Source organism: Schistocerca gregaria, chromosome 9, assembly GCF_023897955.1.
Source record: "Schistocerca gregaria isolate iqSchGreg1 chromosome 9, iqSchGreg1.2, whole genome shotgun sequence".
Lineage (NCBI taxonomy): Eukaryota > Metazoa > Arthropoda > Insecta > Orthoptera > Acrididae > Schistocerca > Schistocerca gregaria.
Window position 1 is genome coordinate 215,518,708 of NC_064928.1, and position 22,545 is coordinate 215,541,252.

Genomic DNA, 22,545 nt, shown 5'->3' on the forward strand with positions numbered 1-22,545 from the left:
GACCCAATGAAAACACAACTTTTTGATACCTCAAACTACAACTTATTTCCTGTGCTATTGCAATTTTTGTTGTGATTTCATTCACAGTGATACATCCATCTTTTACAATGTACTCAATTATCAACTCTTCCCTTGTTGCATACCATAGAGGCGGTTCTAGGTTGACTGCTATGAGGCTCACCTCACACTGCTGGTGCCCATGCACTTATCTCCACATGCGCACTGGAGCCCAAGAGGAAATTCTGCAGCCATGTTTTTCACTTTTTGAATAGGAATTCAATTCTGTAAATATAGCCTGTAGTCAAGTTAATGTCACTTTGTGTCAATACAGCAGAAATTCTGTTTAATTGCATTTGTAACAAAGGGTTATTCAATACCTCCAGTGTGATATATATGGCTGACAATCTGAGAACAAGGTTTTGGTTCAAACGATTTCTTGAGAAACAATCTCTGTTCAAGTTTTCTGTTCTTGCTTCTCACATCTCGTAGGTGTATTTGTTTCTATAGACAAAAATTCTGAGATTTGTATTTGTTTCTTTTTTATGTCTGTTACCCCTCAGTACATGAATGCAGGCAATGTCGCACTTAGTAACCAAATGGAGAAATCTGCATTGAAATATATATATTTCGAAAATGTTAATGCAATAGGATACAAAAAATTCTTAAAAGACAGTTTTGATGAAAATGAAGTTGTTTAAGGACTGATGGTGTTGGAAGCGGCAACAGTGTCACCAGTGAATGTCACATGGTTGTATCAGTGTCTGCCCAGGTGTGGTAAGATGTCAGCTGAGCTGGCATCCATGGTCTCAGGACAGTGTCAGTGACTGGGACAGCAGAGATCACTGTTTGAGCCCTCCATGGGTACAGATTTCAATATGGGCCATTGCTAAGTACTTCCTTTACGTAGTTAAAAATGACAGTGTCAAAAATGTCAGGTTTCAATTCATTGTGTTGTTCATATGTGCAAACGAAATCTAATTGATATAACACACAATTTGTGAGTATTAATTGCCTTTATACACATATTTAAATTATGTATGTGTTTATATGACAAATTTACTCTGAGGACTGTGTGTGACTGTCCTTGCACACATGTATATGGGGGTGGCAGTAGGTTACATTAATTGTAAGCAATCCACATTTGTGTCAAACAATTTGTTTGGTCACTTTGCCAATTGATAACACACCTGATGATATTTAAGAGGGGTTAAAAAAAACTGGAATAACATTGCTGTGGGCGGCTCTTGTGCTGTACGCATTTCTGCCACTAGGGAAGTATAGTGCAACTCATTGCCAATTCAGTGCCACCTGTGTTGTTGACCTGGCTTGTTCTGTTCATCTGCAGCGACTGGTTTGCTAGTGTTGTTTTGTTCTTGTTTCGATTTTTATAATGGGAAGTTTAAGTGAACTACGTGCAGCTGTGAAATTTTGTTTTCTATTGGTAAAAATGATGTTGAAAATAGTTTACCAAGATGAGACTATTGGAAAACTCGAGTGTGCGAGTGGTCGGTTCAATTGAAAAATGGAGACATGTCGATTGATGATAAAACCTCATTCTGGACATACATCGACGCCCGAATCGATGAAAACATTGAAAACATTCAAGAGCTTGTGATCACAGACCGTCGACAGACAACTGATCAACTGTCGGAGATTAGTGGGTTATCTTGGAGCTCGGTTCAGCGAATTTTCATAGAAAACTTGGGAATGAGATGGGTTGCTGCCAGGTTCATTCCTTGGGTTCTGACTAACAATCAAAAGGAACATCAAGTTGAAACAGTACTGCAGTATTGTTCACATTCATCTTCCCTTCAAATTCCAACTGCCTCCTAGTAGCCATTTTGTCACACATGTCATGTTATACCTGCAGCAGCTTCTACTTACCAGGAAAGAACAACCTGTATTCATCTGCCATCTGGAGAGATTTTTGAAAACTAACTCATGCATTTAACTCTGAGTGCAAGGTACTGCACCATATGCTGCATAAGTCATTCTTGTCCAAAATGTCAGTCATCACATTTACACCCGAGCTTCAAATGTTTTTATATGATTTGATGGACCCTCTCTAAAACTCAGATAACTTATTACACACTGTGACTTTTCCAAATGATGTATTGTTCATGATAAATGCCATTACAACACATACTCTGCATAAGAAAAATCACAAATTTCAATAATGGTCTCACAAAGAAAACATTCAATGTTGTGCAGCCTTTCTATACATTAGAGATCCATGGGATGGACTTTCGCGAACTGCCATTAAAAATTTAATCAGTAATACCTATTATTGTACTCACTACTGTTCATCCTCAAATTATGGCACTCCATGTCTCGCTATAGACAACACTTCCTAGAACAACTAACAAACAGTTTTGCATAATCCTAGTATTTGTTTGGATGCACAAATCTTAGTACAGCGCCTATCAGATGCCATTCTTTGAGTACAGTTTTCTACAGACATTTTCTTTAAAAAAAATTCCAGCTATAAGTAATTTACATCATGAAAATGATTTAAGAATACAAGTTCAATGTTAATATCATGTTCAAGTTTTCTTGAGACAAATGCTTTTGTCTCGTGTTAGTTAATTGTCTAGCTTCAGAAAAAATACTCTTCCAGAGGGAACATAAGTTGCTGGAATGCACAGATAATTAGTGGCCAGGCAAACAGTTCTGCAAAAACCAGTTCATGCATTTTCCTAAAGTTATTTCAGTTTTCCTCCCTTCTCAAGTAATGTATCTCCAAATATTCTTTGACAAGAAACAAGACCTTTGGTTATAAGTATGGCATGTGATTTAATTTTAGCTACTTTGTTAAAAAAATGCCAAAATATTCAGTGCTGTTTTTTTGGCAGCTTCTGGTGCTGTTGTCGTAACTTCAGTAGTAGCAACCACTCGTGTTTCCCAGCTTGTTTCTTGCCAAGGTTATCATCACTTAACTCCTCCTGTGACCCACTGCTGTGTGTTACCAGCATTTTCATCTATGCCTAAACTTACATTTTTAAATCTTAGCTCTAGGAATATTTTCACTACAACTTTATTGGTTCTGAGGTTCTGCACTTTTCTACCAATGGCATCTACAAGTTTTGTGTTAGATAAATGAAAACATTCAGTACAGGGTTTGATGGTTTTCACGGTATGTTGTACACCACAAATCTGTATGGAAATTAATAACACTGTGGAGGGAAATTAATAACACTATGATTGAAGTTGTGCCTGACATGTTGATCATCATTCAGTATGGGAACACTGTCTTTTAGTATTTTCCCTTCTCCTGCATTCAGAAGCCAGGTGTGGTCACTATTCAGTTCCTCACTGCTGAAAGAGGTTTCTTTTATTGCACTTAGTGTCTCTATCATAATAAGATTAGAATTTCATGTTGTTAGACAAGTCTGCATCACTTTTTTAGAATTTGATGGCCCATCTCCCCTTGAGTTTTCCTGAAGCCAAAGTACTCTTCGAAAATGAATCACAAGGGCTCAACCTTCTTTTTCTTTCAATGTTTTGGAATGTTGGAAAAAAATCATTTTTTTTCAGCACCTCTTTCACAGTTAAATTAATTGTGTGGGTATAACAGCGTTTTTCATATTTGCTGCATTGTCAGTAATTGTTGTAACAATTCTGTTCTAAATAAACCCCCCCCCCTCCCCCAAAAGTTGTATTTGCAACCTACCTACGCTTAGTCCAGAAAGAGAAAAATGCAACCTTTTCAGTTGAAATATGATATAAGCACACATCATCTTGAAATATGAAGTCAAATGTTATTGCCAAATATGATCCAGTGTTATCAGAAGTTCAGGTCTTTGTCGTTATAGCCATAAAGTTTGCTCTACCCAAAGTTAACACTATGTTACTTTTGCAACATTTATAAAATTGTGGCAACATACTTTATCAGCTGTTTTCGTGAAGACAATTTGTATTTTAAGTTAAGTTTATAAACTAACTCAAGGTACCTTCTGTTTCAATAAAACAACAATGGCTTAAGACTTGTTACAATCATTTTCATCTTGATTCACCTGAACTGCCAATGCTGCTTTCCTGAAAAATTCCAATCTCTTCTGTCACATCTTGCCATTCCCCAGTATTTCCTAAATAACTTAGTTCTTTGTGGCACTAGCTGCAATAAACTGAAATGAGTTGACCACCCTAGACAACTTCTTCACAAAAACCACTTGTACATCAAGCTTATTCCTTCTTGAAGGCATGCTCAATCCTGAATTCAATATTTGCTAATTTTTAAAGGCACTCGACGGTATCACAGACTCAGATACCAGCTATGTTCCTACAAACAGAGAGAACACAAGAACATTAATCCTGAGCCACAAACTCCTGAGTACTGAATTCACTGACTGGGTAAACTGTTTTTCAGCGATGGCTAGAACATGTAATGGGATTCCATACAGGTATCCACCTCCATATACTCAATATAGAGAAAGATTCTTGACAGCAAGCTGTTTTGTTATTGGCTTCAACCATGAAATGTGCAGTACAAAAACGGGTTTACAAAAGTCAGTTTAAGTGTTTGGATGATTAAAGAAAATTACTAGACCCTTTGCGGTATATGCCAAAGATGCTGCAACTTTCTTGTTAAATATCCACACATTTATTTCACTTTTCATTCCCTTTTGTAGTGAACATGACAGTGACAACTTCAGACTGCTGATCAAACAAACTGTATTAAGAGTTTGGCACCATCTGTTGCCACAGTGCTTTGAATGCACCACTATACACATTCTGAAAACAACAAGTCATTGCAATTAAAGCAACCATTTTCTTTAACCCAACAGAAGCTGTGAATACTTGCCTTTTTACAGCAAACACCTTTTACAAACTACAAGTTTGAGAAAAGTTAAAGGTAGCTTTTCAGTGCCAGTGCTAGTAACAGTTTTGAATGAGATAATAGTTTATATGATTTTGCTTATAGTCAAAATGTTTTGTGGCCTACAAAAAAATATTGTGAACAGTGTTGCGATTCTTCAGCTTGCTGGGAATAGGAGACATTTCAACTTCTGAATTGCTTCTCACTACTACTGGTGTCAAAAATTTGGTTATAGTGTTTCTTTCTAAAAGGTAACAGAAGAGGATGTTACATGCATTAATTAGGACCAACTTCAACACAAATTACTCAAATGTTATCCACAACCTGTCACCGAACACATCAAGTATTATGTTCAGTTTGTACAGTGGGAGTGATTACAGAAAATTTTCAACATTTTAAGCAAGTAACTGACAGTGATATAACAACTTTTATGGTGAAGCTGGAGCAGTCAAAGTGGAGACCCATTAAACATGTATGGCAATGTTGTCCTGGTACCGTGCTAAGTTTGCCAAACACACTTGTACTAGACTTGTATAAAGCTATATTTGGTTATTGTTCTGTCCATCACATATTTGAAAGATGTTGTGTTTCTAATGTGCTCGATGGCACAGGAAGACAATGCTCTCTACAATGACAGTAGCGACAAGGAATAGAGTGACAATTCAGGATCATCTGAATAGTGATTACAACAGTATGTATATGTTTAGTTCACTAAAATTTCTGTTTTGTACTTTTTCTTTTCATTTCTAAATCAGTTTCTTTGTAAGATGTATGCCAGTATCCATCCAAATGCTAAGAATGAGAAGATGTGGTGAGTGTTTATGTTACAGTTATTTTCATATTTTTCTTCTATTATTTGTTGTAAACTTGTGTTCTTGTTTGCCACATTATCGGGGTTTTTTCCTCAGCACAGGTCTATTTGGTGTGCAATAAGCCTCTCCCCACATAAAAAAAACCTGAAAGAGGTAGCCAGCCTTATGAGCCTTTATACTAGCATTTCACCGACCATATAATAAAACATGAAATATCCCGACTGTGTTCAGGTATTCGATGCCGTGAGGCTCACTTGTGACATCCCTGCTCGCAGCCCACCTGCATGCAGTTCCTAATTATGGCCGCCCGTATTCTAGATGGCCGTGCCCTAACTTGTTTGTCGATCAATATTGACAAGTGTAGGATATGTTGCAGGAGAAAGATTTTCCACAATGACGACACTACTTGCAGTTCGCATTTTGTACAGATCATTTGTGCTGCAAATGAATCTGTGCAGATAAAAAAATATTGCTTAGTGTGTTGAAAAAGTAATTTACTAAAATATTGTGCCTATCTTCTACCGGAGATGATACAAATCAGTGTCTTGAATACAGATTGCTCTTCACTGAGTTTATACCCTTTACATCAAGTGCAATACTCTGTAAAGACAAAACGTAACTTTCTTGGATGAAAACACTATATTTCATTGAAAGAAAAAAATACACTGGATGACATCATCAACACCCTGCACTGCAACCCCCGCCACTTCCACAACAGTGTTATTTCATGTGCTCTTAGTGCCACACCCCGCAGGTGCTGCCACCGGTCCTAAAGTCAAAGGCACAAGTGATTCACACAGGCCAACACATGGGCTTTCAGCTGTCAAACGTGGCCACAAGGCTGTCAACCTGTAACGAAGCTGAAACCTTGCCTCCACAGACCTGCCATCTCTACTCCTACTATGTAGCTGGCTGTGTAGAGGGTGTTTCACGTCACATCTTCTGCCAAAGATTATTAATTCCACACCTCGCATTGGAATATCACTATGCCGCTGAAACTCGAGGACGAGATTGCCACCTCGCTTGGCGTCTGCTTGTTCCACTGCACTGCGCCTTTATCCAGTGCCAATCACACCAGCCTGAGACTTCATTGGAAACTTATGAATTTCGAGACTATTTTCTGTGTTTTTTTGTAGTTGCGTAATCAGTAATCAGATGTGTTCCTTGACCGTGACTGAACATTGTTCTTTGTGTGGCTGAACATTGTTCTTTGTGTGGTGCCTACCATGCTTTGCTCTGCAATCGGGTAATCAACTTGCATTTTCTACCACACTGTGCCTTTATCCAGTGCCAATCACACCAGCCTGAGACTTCGTTGGAAACATGAATTTCAAGATTATTTTGTGTGTTTGTTTGTACTTGCTTAATCGGTAATCAGATGTGTTCCTTGACCACGTGTGGACATTGTTCTTTGTGTGGTGCCTAGGTACCACACAATTTAAAGAAATTGGGAAATTTTGAAACGTAAATAATTTAATGAAACAAAATTAAAAAATATATTTATGTCTTTTAATTACAAAAATAATGCCATTTTATAATACAATCAGTACAATTAATTTTTAAAGATGAAATCTTGCAGATGAGCTGCTTCTCTACGCAAACATACTGCAGTCTCTTCATTATTTTCTTCATTGCATGATGTAACATCTCAACTAAAATTTTGGCAATTGCTTCTTGGACCTTGGCTTTCAATTCTTCAATTGTATCAGGTCAACTAAGGAACACTAAAAGGAATAACAAGCTGACAGATCAGGGGATCTGGGAGGCCACTGAATGTCACCAGTTCTCGAAATTGCACATTCTCCAAACTATTGGTGTACAGCAGCTATTGATATTTGTGCTGTGTGTGATGTTGAAACCAGCTTGTCTCAATAATGTCTGCAAATCTCTAAAGTTGTTGCATAACAAAGGTTTCAAGCTGGACGACATAGCAATTCAATGTGACTGTAATTGCATGACCATTCTTGTCCTCAAAAAAAAAAACAAGGGCTTTTGCATCATATGGTGACCCAACACACCACACAGTAACTTTGTTGCTGTGCAATACAATGGATGCAGGTGCAGCTCCATGGGATTGTCTTGTGATCAGTATCTAGAATTTTGTTTGCTAGCAAATCCTTTGAGGTGGAAATGGGCTTTGTCCGACATCCACTCCTTGTTAGCAAACTCCTTGTCCTTGTTCACCATTTGAAGCATTAATTTACAGAATTGTCATCACATAACATGATTTCTGCACTTCAGTTCCTGGACAATCTGCAACTCATGTAGGTGACATTGGAAGTCCTGTACCAACATTCTTTGAACACTTAAACTGTGCAACTGTAAAGATGCTGAGTGAGGATGGATTGACGAACATGGACTTCCCCATTTCTTTGTATCATCCTGCACTACTCCCCACAAATCTCTGAGAGATGGGACCACTTTATCCATCAAGTGATGAGCCGTATCTATTTTGTTTTTATGTGTTGCTTGAAATGAATGCTGAAGAGTACATGGGTAGCTTGTGTAAATAATGAGGAGGTACTGAACATCACTCGGTAGGAAAAAAACTTGCACCACAACCTGACTAAAAGAAGGGGTCATTTGATAGGACATATTCTGAGACATCAAGGTATTATCAGTTTAGTACTGGAGGGAAGTGGGGCTGGGGTAAAAACTGCAAAGGAAGGCCAAGGGTTGAATAAAGCAAGCAGGTTCAAATGGGTGTAGGTTGAAATAGTTATTTGGATATGAAAAAGTTTGCAAACGATAGACTAGCATGGAGAGCTGCATCAAACTGAAGACCACAACAACAAAAAACATTTTCACAAATGAATTTATCATAAGTCAGTGAAAGTAATGAAGTGCCCGTAAAAAAGAAAAGAAAAAGAAATTGTAACTCAAAATGAGTTGTCCTTTGCATTTGGCATTTATCAGCTTTTAATAAACATCGTTGGAACACTTATAATGAACATTCTGCACCACTGAGTGCAGCTCATTACTTGCAGCCTATTGTAGACTACATTGACAAACATTTTGATTTTGGAGAAAATTTAAACCAAGCTTTCAAACCATTTTTGTTAACATAGAAGATTAGAAAGGACATATCAATAAAAATTTCATGTTGATGACGATTTGATGTTCAAAGAATTTGTGCAATTAAGCACTTTTCTCAAGTATGAGGAAGGGAGCCTTTGTAAGCTGAAATAATGAGACATTGGCACAGCATTTCACTGTCATATAAACTATAAGAACCTGTTTACAGATGTCTGTTTCACGTTATCAGTATTTCATCCTAATGCTGCTGAACTGTTAGTCAATGACAACATTAGAAGCTGAATTAATGGTGAAGGACAACTAGTCATTACTATGCCAGCATTTCCATTGGTTTCTCGGCAGGGAAAAAGAGAATGACCTACTAAGGAAGTTGAAAAGCAACCAGAAATATCTAGAACGTAATATGCAGTACTTTGCTGCAATTCAAACTTGCCTAGATTATACCTTTTGTGTTGTCATAACACTTTAAGGATTGAAAATAAAACTCTAATTGTACAATATGTTTCAATTTTACACCTGTGTGTGTAAATTATAGGTTTAGAGATGTTAGCTAAAAAAAAATCACACTTTTTCAGTGTAGGGATGTCCCAACTCTGCTTTATAAAAAGCTGGAAATCCTGGATAAAAAGTGCTGAACACACAAATACAGCAAGTTTCTTGTCCCTCGCTACTGCTACGTCCTTCCGGGACAGCATTATCAGAGCAATAACGCTGGCCACACAACGCCCTACACATAATTTAACTAACAGACATGGTAAATGACCTTGCACCTGTTGATATTGTATCAACAGTGGTTTGTGAATTAACAAAAGGAGCAGGAGGACCAACACTTTGCAATATCTCACATGACAGACTATTTCCATTACTTTGAACAAAATGTGCTGTTATGTATGTGCTAAAAACCATCACTATGTACATGTTCCCCCATTTTTCTTTTTGCAATGTGTTTTTAGCAGTGACATTGAAGTGCTGTCTTAGGGCCTTCCACCAGCAGACAGTGCCAAAGTATCATTACCTGAAGATGATGAGCAGATGCCCTGATAAAATTTTGGGAAGTTTCTGTAGAACATCTGATGGAACCCCTTCTTCCCCTCCCCCCAGGCACACAATAAAACATCACCAACACTGCCATTCTACCGCAACACATTTCATTACTTCTACATAATAATTCTATAACCAACTTTTTCCATCACTTCTGTCAATGCGGCTACTATGTTTTAACTGAGGTTATAATGTTACATAATGCTCAAAGAGCACAACTTATGACTTATCAGATGTTTAAAAACTGAATAGAAACATCATCATCATTTTTTTCTTCTTCTTGGCGTTACGATTTCCAAAACATGACTGCTTAACTGGGTGATGTGTTTTTATAATGCTTCACTGTACTGGCACCAATTTAGTAACACCACCTTGTGCAAATATCACAAAACTATCACTTTTACAGCTGCTTCACAAAATTCAACAGAAATTTCCAAGTTGCCCAATATTAATGGGAACAAGAGAGATCATGTACACTCTTCAATGTAGACACAATCCTTCCACACACTTCTTCCTGTGAACCGAAAATAAATAAAAGAAGTAACCAATTAAGTGTTTACATGAACAGCCTTAGAGTTATGTGCTAATTCACAGTCTATGCAGAAAGCTGTTTATACACTTATGCCAGCCGTTTTTTCAGTCCATGAAACTCTTCTGGAGCTTATAATGTAACAGATTGAGATTTGTGTTAAAACAAATTATACATCTTTTCAGGGAAGAACTCTCATACACTTTATTGTGATGTTGATATTATTATGAGAGTACATTCCACATTTACTTTTAATATTGTATGAAAGAATTATGAATTGTATGCTCACCTATATTAAATACTATGTGACTGTCAGTTCCACAAAATGTTAATAATTTATCATGAGACTGTGTCTGGCTGAAACACTAATTTAAAAGTTTATTATTTCAATTTTGTAGTGAATCTATGTTCCTATAAAGGGGGTTATCATTTTTAAACTTTAGTACGGTAATATTCCACCTTTTCAGTAGTATCCATCTTTTTTCACAACATAAAAATAAACCATACTCAAGAGTGGTCGCACACTTCATTGGAAAGTATTTACTTATCATATGACATTCTGGATCTCAGAAGGATTGCTAGAATAAGAATGCTATTCATAAAGCCACTCATCAAATGGTAAAAAGACTTAAATAATACATCACCAGTTGGTATTTTTTGTGATCTTCCCAAGGCATTTGAGTGCATGGATCATCTTACTCTCCTAGAAAATCTCAAGTTTCATGGAACTGAAGGCTTTATACATAGCTGATTTGAATCATACTTAACAAACACAATGCAGAAGGTTGTGCTGAATAATTCAGACATGTCGGAAAGGCATATAATTTTAGTGACTGGGGAAAAGTCACAAAGGGAGTTACACAGGGTTCAATTTTGGGTCCTCCCCTACTCCCTATATTTGTTTGACCATCTACTTAGTACTTAACAAGCAAAACAGGTACGTTTTGCAGATGATACTAGTGTTACAATAAATCCCATTAGAGAGAAAGCAACAGAACAGTAGGTAAATGACATTCCTCAAATAATTATTATGTGGCTCACTGAAAATGGAATGTCCTAAATTTTGAAAAAACACACTACATTCAGTTCTGTACAACAAATAATGATACCAACAACTGTCGTAGCATGTGAGCAGGAGATAGTAAATAGGATAGAATGCTCTAAATTTCTGGTTGTACATACTGATGAAAACTTAGAGAAGCATGTCACTGAGAATCTTAAACAATTCAGTTCAGCTCTAATTGTTAATACTGCAAACAAATGTACCAACCTCATAACACATTTTGTGCACTTCCACATTACAGCATCTTACAGAATAATTGTCTGGGTTAACTCATAACTTACAAGAAACTAGTGATTGCATAAAAGCGAGCAGTAAGAATAACATGCAGAGTCACCCACAGACATCATGTACGTACCTCTGCAAGGAGCAAGGAATTTTAAATTTGCTAATGAAATTCATCACAAGTAATGCATCCTAATTTGAGAAGAATAGTGATGTCTATACCTACAACACTAGAGGGAAAAATTACCTAATATTAGTTCTGTCAGTGGCTCAAAAAGGAGTTCAATATGCAACAATATTTTTTTTTTGTCATTTCCCCAATACCATAAAATGTCTGACAGGTAGTCAAGCAAGAGAGAGAATCATTCAAATGATCCGTTGTTGTTGTTGTCGTCTTCAGTCCAGATACTGGTTTGATGCAGCTCTCCACGCTACTCTATGCTGTGTAAGTCTCTTCATCTCCAAGTATCTACTGCAACCTACATCATCCTGAATCTGCCCAGTGTATTCCTCGCTTGGTCTCCCTCTACAATTTTTACCTCCAACACTTCCCTCCAATACTAAATTGGTATCCCTTGAGGCCTCAGAAAGTGTCCTACCAAACGATACCTTCTTCTAGTCAAGTTGTGCCACAAATTCCTCTTCTTCCGAATTCTATTCAATACCTCCTCATTAGTTATGTGATCTACACATCTGATCCTCAGAGCATATATTCTCTTCTTGTTTAAATTATTTATCGACCACATTTCACTTCCATAAATGGCTACATTCCATACAAATAATTTCAGAAAAGACTTCCGGACACTTAAATCTATACTCAATGTTAACAAATTTATCTTCTTCAGAAACGCTTTTCTTGCCGTTACATTTTATATCCTCCCTAATTCAACCATCATCAATTATTTTGCTCCCCAAATAGCAAAACTCATCTACTACTGCAAGAATCTCATTTCCTAATCTAATTCCCTCAGCATCACCTGATTTAATTTGACTACTTTCCATTATTCTCGTTTTGCTTTAGTTAATGTTCATCTCATATCCTCCTTTCAAGACACTGTCCGTTCAACTGTTCTTCCAAGTCCTTTGCTGTCTCTGACAGAATTACAATGTCATCGGCGAACCTTAAAGTTTTTACTTCCCTTCCATGAATTTTAATTTCTACTCCAAGTTTTTCTTTTGTTTCCTTTATAGATTCAACAACATCGGGGATCGGCTATAACCCTGTCTCACTTCCTTCCCAACCATTGCTTCCCTTTCATGCCTCCTCGATTCTTATAACAATAATCTGGTTTCTGTACAAATTGCAGACAGTCTTTTGCTCCCTGTATTGGACCCCTGCCACCTTCAGAATTTGAAAGAGAGTATTCCAGTCAACATTGTCGAAAGCTTTCTCCAAGTCTACAAATGCCAGAAACTTAGGTTTGCCTTTCCTTAATCTATCTTCTAACATAAGTCGTGGGGTCAGCACTGCCTCACATGTTCCAACATTTCTATGGAATTCAAACTTATCTTCCCCTAGGTCTGCTTCTATCAGTTTTTCCATTAGTTTGTAAAGAATTCGTGTTCGTATTTTGCAGCCATGACTTATTAAACTGATAGTTTGGTAATTTTCACAACTTTCAACACCTGCTTCCTTAGGAACTGGAATTATTATATTCTTCTTGAAGTCTGAGGGTATTTTGCCTGTCTCATACATCTTGCTCACCAGAAGGTAGAGTTTTGTCAGGCTGGCTCTCACAAGGCTATCAGTAGTTCTAATGGAATGTTGTCTATTCCCAGGGCCTTGTTTCGACTTGGGCCTTTCAGTGCTCTGTCAAACTCTTCAGTATCATATCTCCCATTTCATCTTCATCTGGGTATTCTTCCATTTCCATAATATTGCCCTCAAGTATATTGCCCATGTATTGACCCTCTATGTACTCCTTCCACATTTATGCTTTCCCTTCTTTGCTTAGAACTGGTTTTCCATTGAGCTCTTGATATTCATACAACTGGTTCACTTTTCTCCACAGGTATCTTTAATTTTCCTGTAGGCAGTATCTACCTTACCCCTAGATATATGCCTCTACATCCTTGCATTTGTCCTCTAGCCATCCCTGCTTAACCATTTTGCATTTCCTGTCAAACTCGTTTTTGAGACATTTGTATTCCTTTTTGCCTGTTTCATTTACTGCATTTTTATATTTTATCCTTTATTAAATTCAGTATCTCTTCTGTTACTCAATGATTTCTAGTAGCCCTCATCTTTTTACCTGCTTCATTCTCTGCTGCCTTCACTATTTTATCTCTCAAAGCTACCCATTCTTTTTCTAGTGTATTTCTTTCCCCCTTCTTGTCAATTGTTCCCTAATGCTCTCTTTTTAACTCACTACAACCTCTGGTTCTTTCAGTTTATCCAGGTCCCATCTCCTTAAATTGCCACCTTTTTGCAGTTTCTTCAGTTTTCATCTACAGTTCATAACCAATAGATTGTGGTCAGAAACCACATCTACCCCTGGAAATGTCTTACAATTTAAAACCTAGTTCCTAAATCTCTGTCTTACCATTACATAATCTATGTGAAACTTTCCAAAGTCTCCAGGCCTCTTCGACGTACACAACGTTTTTTCATGATTCTTGAACCAATTGTTAGCTGTGATTAAGTTATGCTCTGTGCAAAATTCTACCAGGCGGCGTTCTCTTTCATTCCTTACCACCATTCCACGATCTATGGAACACGTAACTAACTACACCACAACTTATTGCAGAACAACCTTAACTAAAATATTCAACTCCTGAACAAGATCTGGTGTAAATGTTAGTAAACTTAACTATGTAATTAAGAAGGAATCTATTCTTTATAGCTAATTGTTTACAAATCATAATTTATAAAATATAGTCATCATCATCATCATTTAAGTGAAAAAATAAAATCTCATACAAATTCAGCTTATGTTAAACATTGTCCTTCTTTCTGTAAGGCATAATGCCACATCTTAAAATTTGTGAATAGGTAAACTGTAAGTTAACTAATGTAACTGTTTTAATAACACATTTGTAATTTTGGATTGTTATGTCTTTATATATTCAACAATTATTGCGTCCACATGAGACAGTCTGCACAGTACAGTTTTTGGAACAAGTGCAGTTCAGTTTAAGTTGTTTTAAAGTCACGAGTGACATAATTTGTTTTAAGGCAATCTAGAAGACTGGAAAGAAACAATGGTTGTACATAATTTGTGAGTATTTTTGACACATCTATGAAGAATAAATCCAACGTCACATTGAAATTTATCATGTTATATTTATGACAAAGAACCCTGGACACCAAGTTAAGTTTTAACACTGCCTGATCAAATATTGAATATGGGTGGCAAATTAGATTTATGTTCCAAACAAATCACCTGCGAAGTAAAAACATCTTACTTCAACAAATATAAATTTTTTTATGCAAACAATACTACAGTGCTTAGAAACTTGATCTTTTAGATAGCTTTTAGCTTGCTCGGAGAAGTTATCTGTTCATGTTTTCTTTATTTTTGTGGACAGAAAAAGTTATATATGGCTGTGTCAGGTGAATATGGAAGCTGGGCATTATTACAGTATTGTTTTCACCCAAAAATTTAGGAACAGGCAATGAACTGTGAGCATGTGCATTATTGTGGTACAAAAGCCAGTAATTGTTCCACCACAAATCACGGAATTTTTCAGATTGCTTCAAGCAAATGGTGCTGAACTTACAAGCAGTGCCCCTTACTGATTGTTCAACCTTGCAGCAATAATGCAAGATGCATTAAGCCGTTCATTCATTCATTTCTGTACGTGGTCAGCATTTCCAGAACACAGCAACTCTGATGGCCTTGTTATTTGCCTCAATCAGGTTGTGTGTTGTGCAAGATTGTTCCAGTAGAGAGCATATAAGCAAGTGGCTGCATCTTGCACTGTTCCACCTCACAGTAAAGGTCTGCATCAGTTGGGAGGCTCCCCCATTTTTGTATGCTGGTCTTGCCAAGGGGCACGACAACTTTAATATGACTGAGTGATCTCTGAACAGGATAGGGCCAACTGTGTCCTGGGGCTATCTCTTCTTTTGCAGGGATATCCACGGGCAGCATACTTTTCCATCTGGCGATGAGGTTAAGATACCGGAGTTCCCACCAGTGGTGAGCCTTACAGAAGATAAGTTGACGTTGTTATTGGATATACTTGGCCTTCACTCTGAGGTCAATCGTGTAAGGCCAAATCCCAATAAGACTCGTGTGTACATTTCACTTCACGAATAGACAAGATCTCGACAATATCATTGACTGCAGTGTCGACTAGCTTGGTATGGCTACATGCACACTCCAGACAGATGGGGCATCCTCTGCAGCTCACACACATGTGGTGGCTGTGAGATTCCACAAAATATTGTTCCTTCCACTGACCTTCAGCCTGGTGTTACAGTAATGTTTCTTGAAGAACAGTGTATGGTCAAGAGTAACACCCAGGAATACAGATGGTGGACAATGTTGAAGTCATTTCCCTTGCCACGTGATATCCATTTCACACTGAGCTTGTCTATTCGTGAAGTGAAATGTACACACAAGAGTCTTATTGGGATTTGGCCTTACACGATTGACCTCAGAGTAAAGGCCAAGTACATCCAATAACAACATCAACTTATCTTCCGTATCTTCAAAGGTCTTCCCTTGGACAGCCACTGCTGTATCATCAGCACAGCAGAAATGCTTGCAGAGTTCCATAGAGGACTGATCATTGGTGTAAATATTAAGAAGCAGAGGAGTGAGACTACTACCTTGAGGTAGGTTGTTCTTTTGTATGGATCATCAGCTCTTCTTACCCTGTGGAAAGATCTGGAATCTTCTTTTCTGCACGAGAGTGCCTATGAGGGATTTTACTTTGCAATCACTGGTGAGCTGGTAACTTTTCTTCAGCAACTTTCTTTGGCTGCTTGTCTTAGAGGCAACTGTTAAGTCATCAAATGCAACTCCAGCTATCTCGCAATGTTCGGAACCATTCTTAGTTTGTTGAGTGAGATTCAGTATCTGACTGTAGCACGATCTCCATGTTGGAAACCAGCTAGTTGAGGAATGAACATTCCTTTGATTATGCTGTTAATTCAGTTAAGAATATGATGTTTAGCCCTAGTTTTGAATTCATGTCCGTAAACCCATGTGTCATCATATTATGACATGTTTCTGCAGTTTTTCCACCACTACTGACATCTGAGCAACCTGCATTCACTACTGTTTTGTTCAAAATTCAACAATTTTGTAACAAATTTTGTTGTGTATGAGCCAACTGATATGCCAATATCATCAGTAACTTCTCTCATTGTGATTTGGTGATCATTTGTAATCACTGCTTTCAGTTTTTCCACAATTTTGTTAGTAGATTATGTGCTTGGACATCAATGGTGCTCATCTCCTTTAATGTCTTCATGAGCGTCATCAAAATGGTTACACCAACAGGTGCTTTAGTTAGTTTATGTATACCTTGCCTTCTTACACATCCCTAAAATTTGTCCTGTACGAAAAACTCTATGGAAGACAAAAGTTGAATCTATGATGCATTTTACTGCTTTTTTGTTAATTAAGTATTCTTTGAGCTTTATCTTTCTTTCTTTTGAAGTTCAAAATGTGAGAAATGGTCCTTCAAACATAGGGGCTATTTAACTGTGCCGTGATGTTAAGCAATTTTGGCCATGCGAATAACCAGAAATGTGGACCATAAATGTGAATCGGTAACATTTAAAAAATGGCAAAGCAAAGATTATATTACATGTTACTTTTGCAGAGCACTTACCTGGCAGTCTGAAGGTTAACCAACACGAATGTTAGACATCTAACATTGTGTAGGGCTTTCGGAATGGACGATCTCGACAGCCGAACCTCAGCTGCCCAGATTCCTTCTTGCCACCAAAACCTCCACCTTGTAGATAATATACATCTTCTGTAGAGTATTTTCAGTGACAGTACAAATGGAGATAAAAGTGTACTCACTATGTACCTGGATTTTCTGTTATATGCTGCAGTTGATAACTGTTTGTGCAGCGAAAGAGACAAAAGTAACACGATGAATCAGGCAAGACTTGGGTAACCACTGACCTTGCCCATTTGTAATTTCCTTTCCTTCATAAATGAAGTTAGCTGGTAATTTGTTTAAGCTGTTCTGTTAACTCCAAATCTAACCACAACCTCAGAAATCATGACATACTCAGAAAAAAAAACAGCCAAGTATTAAATTATAAATTTCATTGCACTTATTTTACCACCACAATTTAAGATGTGGTATTAGGCTGCCTTAGAAATAGAGAAATATTCAGAAGAAACACTTAAATATTTATGACAACCAAGATTACAAGCTCAAGTGATCTGACTACTGAATATTGTCACCAGATGGACTGTTACCAATGATAACAAATTGTTAATAGTAGCACCCAATGAGAGAGCCAGGTACACTGTAACTACACTTCAGGCCAAACAAAAACCAAACTACAATTTATAAATTAAATTGCTAGCACCCAAGGTCCAATGTCTTCCTGAACTAAGGCACTTCATTACATCTATGGAGATAGTTATCCAATCTACATTGCAGTCTACAAAATGCCCACCGCCATCTTGGCTCAGGACACTGTTGTTGGTCGCCGTATGGGACAGACCTACTCTTGAATGTGCGACGAATCAGTACCTTCATATAAGTGTTAATTAAAATTTCAGAGTTCCATTTCAGGAATTTACAGTAATTTCCAGCAACAGCATTGTGAACTTATTCTTAGGACAGTCAGGGGGCATGTAATATTTCATAATACAGCACTGTGGACTTGTGATATTCACTGAGAAGTCTAGTCAGAGCCTGACAGATTTCGTGTATGCCAGCACTGAACTTAGAATATTTTCGTCAGCTCACCAGAAATCTTCTCATGTGAGCAAGGGTTGAGCTAGCAAATGTTTGCTAATTAACATAGGTGGGCCTCTGATTCTCCAGAGCAAATGCTGAGCTTGCACTTCTCTTCACTTAACTAGAGTTGGACTGTGAGTTAACCTGAGTGGGACTTGTAAATTTTTTGCCAATTACCCTGGTTAGGACCTTGACATCTGAATTGTCGCTGTGGATTCCTATTATATTTTTGATACATATCTTAAACTTAACGTGGTGTGCTGTTCTTAGCAATCTGATGTAAAGCATTTTGTTCTGTCAACAATTGCATTCAGGAACTTAAACTATTTAATAACCTTTATTTATTTTTAAATACAATTCATCTGAGATGTGAATTGTATTTAAATTTATCACCAGTCACAATCCTACCAGCAATTATTTAAATTTCTGTGTTGTCAGTATGCCGATTGACTGGGTGATGATATGGGTGTGTGGCCGTCCCCTAAATGTAGCTAAATAACTTTAAAAATGTGGACAACACAGTTGCTACCCCTAGCTTGCCAGGACATGAAGTTATGTGCAGCACAGAGGGGCAAATATGTTGCAATGCTGCCTGAACACTGCAAATCGTGGAGCTCTGCTGAACCACCTTCTGATGACCTCACACTCCATGCCCAGCGACTAACTGTGCTTCTGTTGACAGCAGATGCTCCACAGACTTTGCACAAGCATTTGTGAATATTCCCCACAGTTTCTTTCTCTGCAGTGATATATTCAATGACAGCACATTGCTTGTAACATATGAGGTGCATTCAAGTTCTAAGGCCTCCGATTTTTTTTCTAATTAACTACTCACCCGAAATCGATGAAACTGGCTTTACTTCTCGACGTAATAGTCCTGCAGACGTACACATTTTTCACAATGCTGACGCCATGATTCCATGGCAGCGGTGAAGGCTTCTGTAGGAGTCTGTTTTGACCACTGGAAAATCGCTGAGGCAATAGCAGCACGGCTGGTGAATGTGTGGCCATGGAGAGTGTCTTTCATTGTTGGAAAAAGCCAAAAGTCACTAGGAGCCAGGTCAGGTGAGTAGGGAGCATGAGGAATCACTTCAAAGTTGTTATCACAAAGAAACTGTTGCGTAACATTAGCTTGATGTGCGGGTGCGTTGTATTGGTGTAGCATCACACGTGCAGCCCTTCCCGGGCATTTTTGTTGCAGTGCAGGAAGGAATTTGTTCTTCAAAACATTTTTGTAGGTTGCACCTGTTACCGTAGTGCCCTTTGGAACACAATGGGTAAGGATTACGCCCTCGCTGTCCCAGAACATGGACACCATCAATTTTTCAGCACTGGCGGTTACCAGAAATTTTTTTGGTGGCGATGAATCTGTGTGCTTCCACTGCGCTGACTGGCGCTTTGTTTCTGGATTGAAAAATGGCATCCACATCTCATCCATTGACACAACCGACGAAAAGAAAGTCCCATTCATGCTGTCGTTGCGCGTCAACATTGCTTGGCAACATGCCACACGGGCAGCCATGCGGTCGTCCGTCAGCATTTGTGGCACCCACCTGGATGACACTTTTCGCATTTTCAGGTCATCATGCAGGATTGTGTGCACAGAACCCACAGAAATGCCAACTCTGGAGGCGATCTGTTCAACAGTCATTTGGTGATCCCCAAAACAATTTTCTCCACTTTCTCGATCATGTCATCAGACTGGCTTGTGCGAGTCTGAGGTTGTTTCGGTTTGTTGTCACACAATGTTCTGCCTTCATTAAACTGTCGCACCCACGAACACACTTTCGACACATCTATAACTCCCATCACCATGTCTCCTTCAACTGTCGATGAATTTCAATTGGTTTCACACCACGCAAATTCAGAAAACGAATGACTGCACGCTGTTTAAGTAAGGAAAAGTCACCATTTTAAGTATTTAAAGCAGTTCTCTTTCTCGCTGCTGGCGGTAAAATTCCATCTGCCGTACGGTACTGCCATCTCTGGGACGTATTGACAATGAATGCAGCCTCATTTTAAAACAATGCGCATGTTTCTATCTCTTTCCAGTCCGGAGAAAAAAAATCGGAGGCCTTAGAACTTGAATGCACCTCGTACATCACATACAAACGCCATTCTGAAACTCTTCTACAGCTACGCTAGCTGTCAGAAGTGACGGAAACTTGGCACACTCACTCAGGAGACTTCAAATAATGCATACATAACATTTCACATTCATAGCATTGTTTGAGGCTGAGAAAAAAAATGCAGTACATTACTTTCTGGACAACCATCGTATGTTGTTAAAAAAAGTGACATGTAATTCTGGCATCACACCTGCATGAGAATAAGTCAACAAATGCAGCCATAGAAGATAATAAGAAGTCATCCATAGCAACATTATACAATATCACCAAAGGTGGAGCTGAGGGTACAGATAAGTTGACCATTTCATGCAATGTTGCAAGAAATGTTCACCATTGGCTCACCATTAAATTTTTGGCAACAATCAATATGAATAGAACCAATGCACAAGCAATTTATTTTTGCAAACACAAAAATTTTTTCAGAAGAAAAGGATTACTGAAATGATTACCCAATGCATTAGCTTTGCTTCATTTAGCTGGAAAAAGTCTGGACAGCTCAAGAATTCACATAGATCTTCAGCAGGGGCTAAAGCATATAGGCCAACATGTGACGACGAAGAAGAAAATGATGAAAGAAGAAATGAAGAAAATAGAACTGTGGTCATGAATAAAAGGTGAAATATTTGCACAATAAAGAAAAGACTGAGATATATTATTGTCACAAAATGTGTCGTAAGCCATTCGGTTCAATACACATTAAACTTTTTGCTCTGACTGCAGTAAAATTACTTATTTATTACCATAGTCCAACAGTGATAACTAATATTTCTGTTGTTGTTGTGCTCTTAATGTCACCGTTGCCTTTCTGTAAAGATATCTGTCATTAATAATGGTTTCAATTACTGAAATTAAAAAAAGAAAGTGAAAAAGTGATGTGATCAATTTGATACACAGTGCCCAATCTTGGTGTGGAGAACACAACGCCTGCAGAAGGTTAAGTACAAAGTTAAAACCATCACCAGTGAGACAGTTCCCATTTAGACAACAAATTAGTGAAAGACCATACTATGCTGCCATCTTACCCAAACGTCGTGGAACCCATCCTGGAAGAATTCTCTCCTGCTCATAATCAACAAGGACCTCCTTCCCCTGGATAAGAAGACCCTTTGCTTTGCCATATGCATACACAGCATCTCTCTCGTGCTTGAACTCGATAAATGCATAACCCTTGAAAGCTCCTGTGACGATATCATTAACAAGTCGACAATTCCGAATCGTTCCAAACTTTGAAAATTTCTAGGAAAGAAAAAACAGAGAGTTTTAGTTATGGGAAGATAAACAAAGTGCAGTACTGTCCATTACATTCAAATATTAATACCTGTTCAATTGACTAATTTTAGAGCACTGAGGCCTCACAAAATAATAATGAAATTTAGTGGGATAATCCCATCAAGTTCCAAAAGGAAAAAAATCTAACAGCTGCAGTTTGGAACGCACACTTTCAGTACAAAGAACCATCAGAGGAAAAAAAAAGATGGTAGAAGTCATGCTAACATGAACATAAATTAAATTTTTTAAAAAGCTGAAAACACACTCCCACCCTCCCCCTTTTGTTAACCTATAAAATTTCTTTGCCATGGTAAAAGAAAAGAAAGGTCATATTAATTACATTAAAAGGAAAATTTAAATAACAAAACTGTAAAATTACAAGAAAACAGAATGGGTGTCTGGCATTTACCTCCCTGTAGGATATTAAGTTCAAGTCCTGTCAATATACAACTGAAAAGCAGAAGATAACTACACTTATCTTTCAGAACTAGTAGTTCCCTCTTCATGGACAGAGAGGGGACACAATAATCTTATGCATCATGGGTTCAATTTTCAAGTAGAAAACTTGAGAGTAACATATTTCTTGCAGTTTAATGATTCAGATTTGCAATTGTTTCCACAATGTACATCTATCACATTAGTTTAGCAGCTGACAAGTGGAACTGTGTGAACTAAGAAATACGTGACTCATAAATTTAGACAACAATGTACGTGGAGTGCAGCAATCTGGTGGTCAAATTAATACT

The 22,545-nt window shown here is 37.8% G+C and overlaps 1 protein-coding gene across 1 annotated transcript in view; it reads right to left on the bottom strand.

Annotated features, from left to right (window-relative positions):
- Positions 1-7,115: 7,115 nt before the first annotated feature.
- The window catches only part of LOC126291840 (U11/U12 small nuclear ribonucleoprotein 35 kDa protein-like), a 37,391-nt gene continuing 21,961 nt past the window's right edge, over positions 7,116-22,545 (bottom strand). Inside the window, exons 4-6 of the mRNA XM_049985555.1 lie at positions 21,553-21,766; positions 17,307-17,432; positions 7,116-10,219 (exon numbers count right to left, since the gene is read on the bottom strand). Coding sequence (XP_049841512.1) covers positions 17,338-17,432; positions 21,553-21,766 — 309 coding nt within the window. The 3' untranslated portion in view covers positions 7,116-10,219; positions 17,307-17,337. The remainder of the gene's footprint in view (positions 10,220-17,306; positions 17,433-21,552; positions 21,767-22,545) is intronic.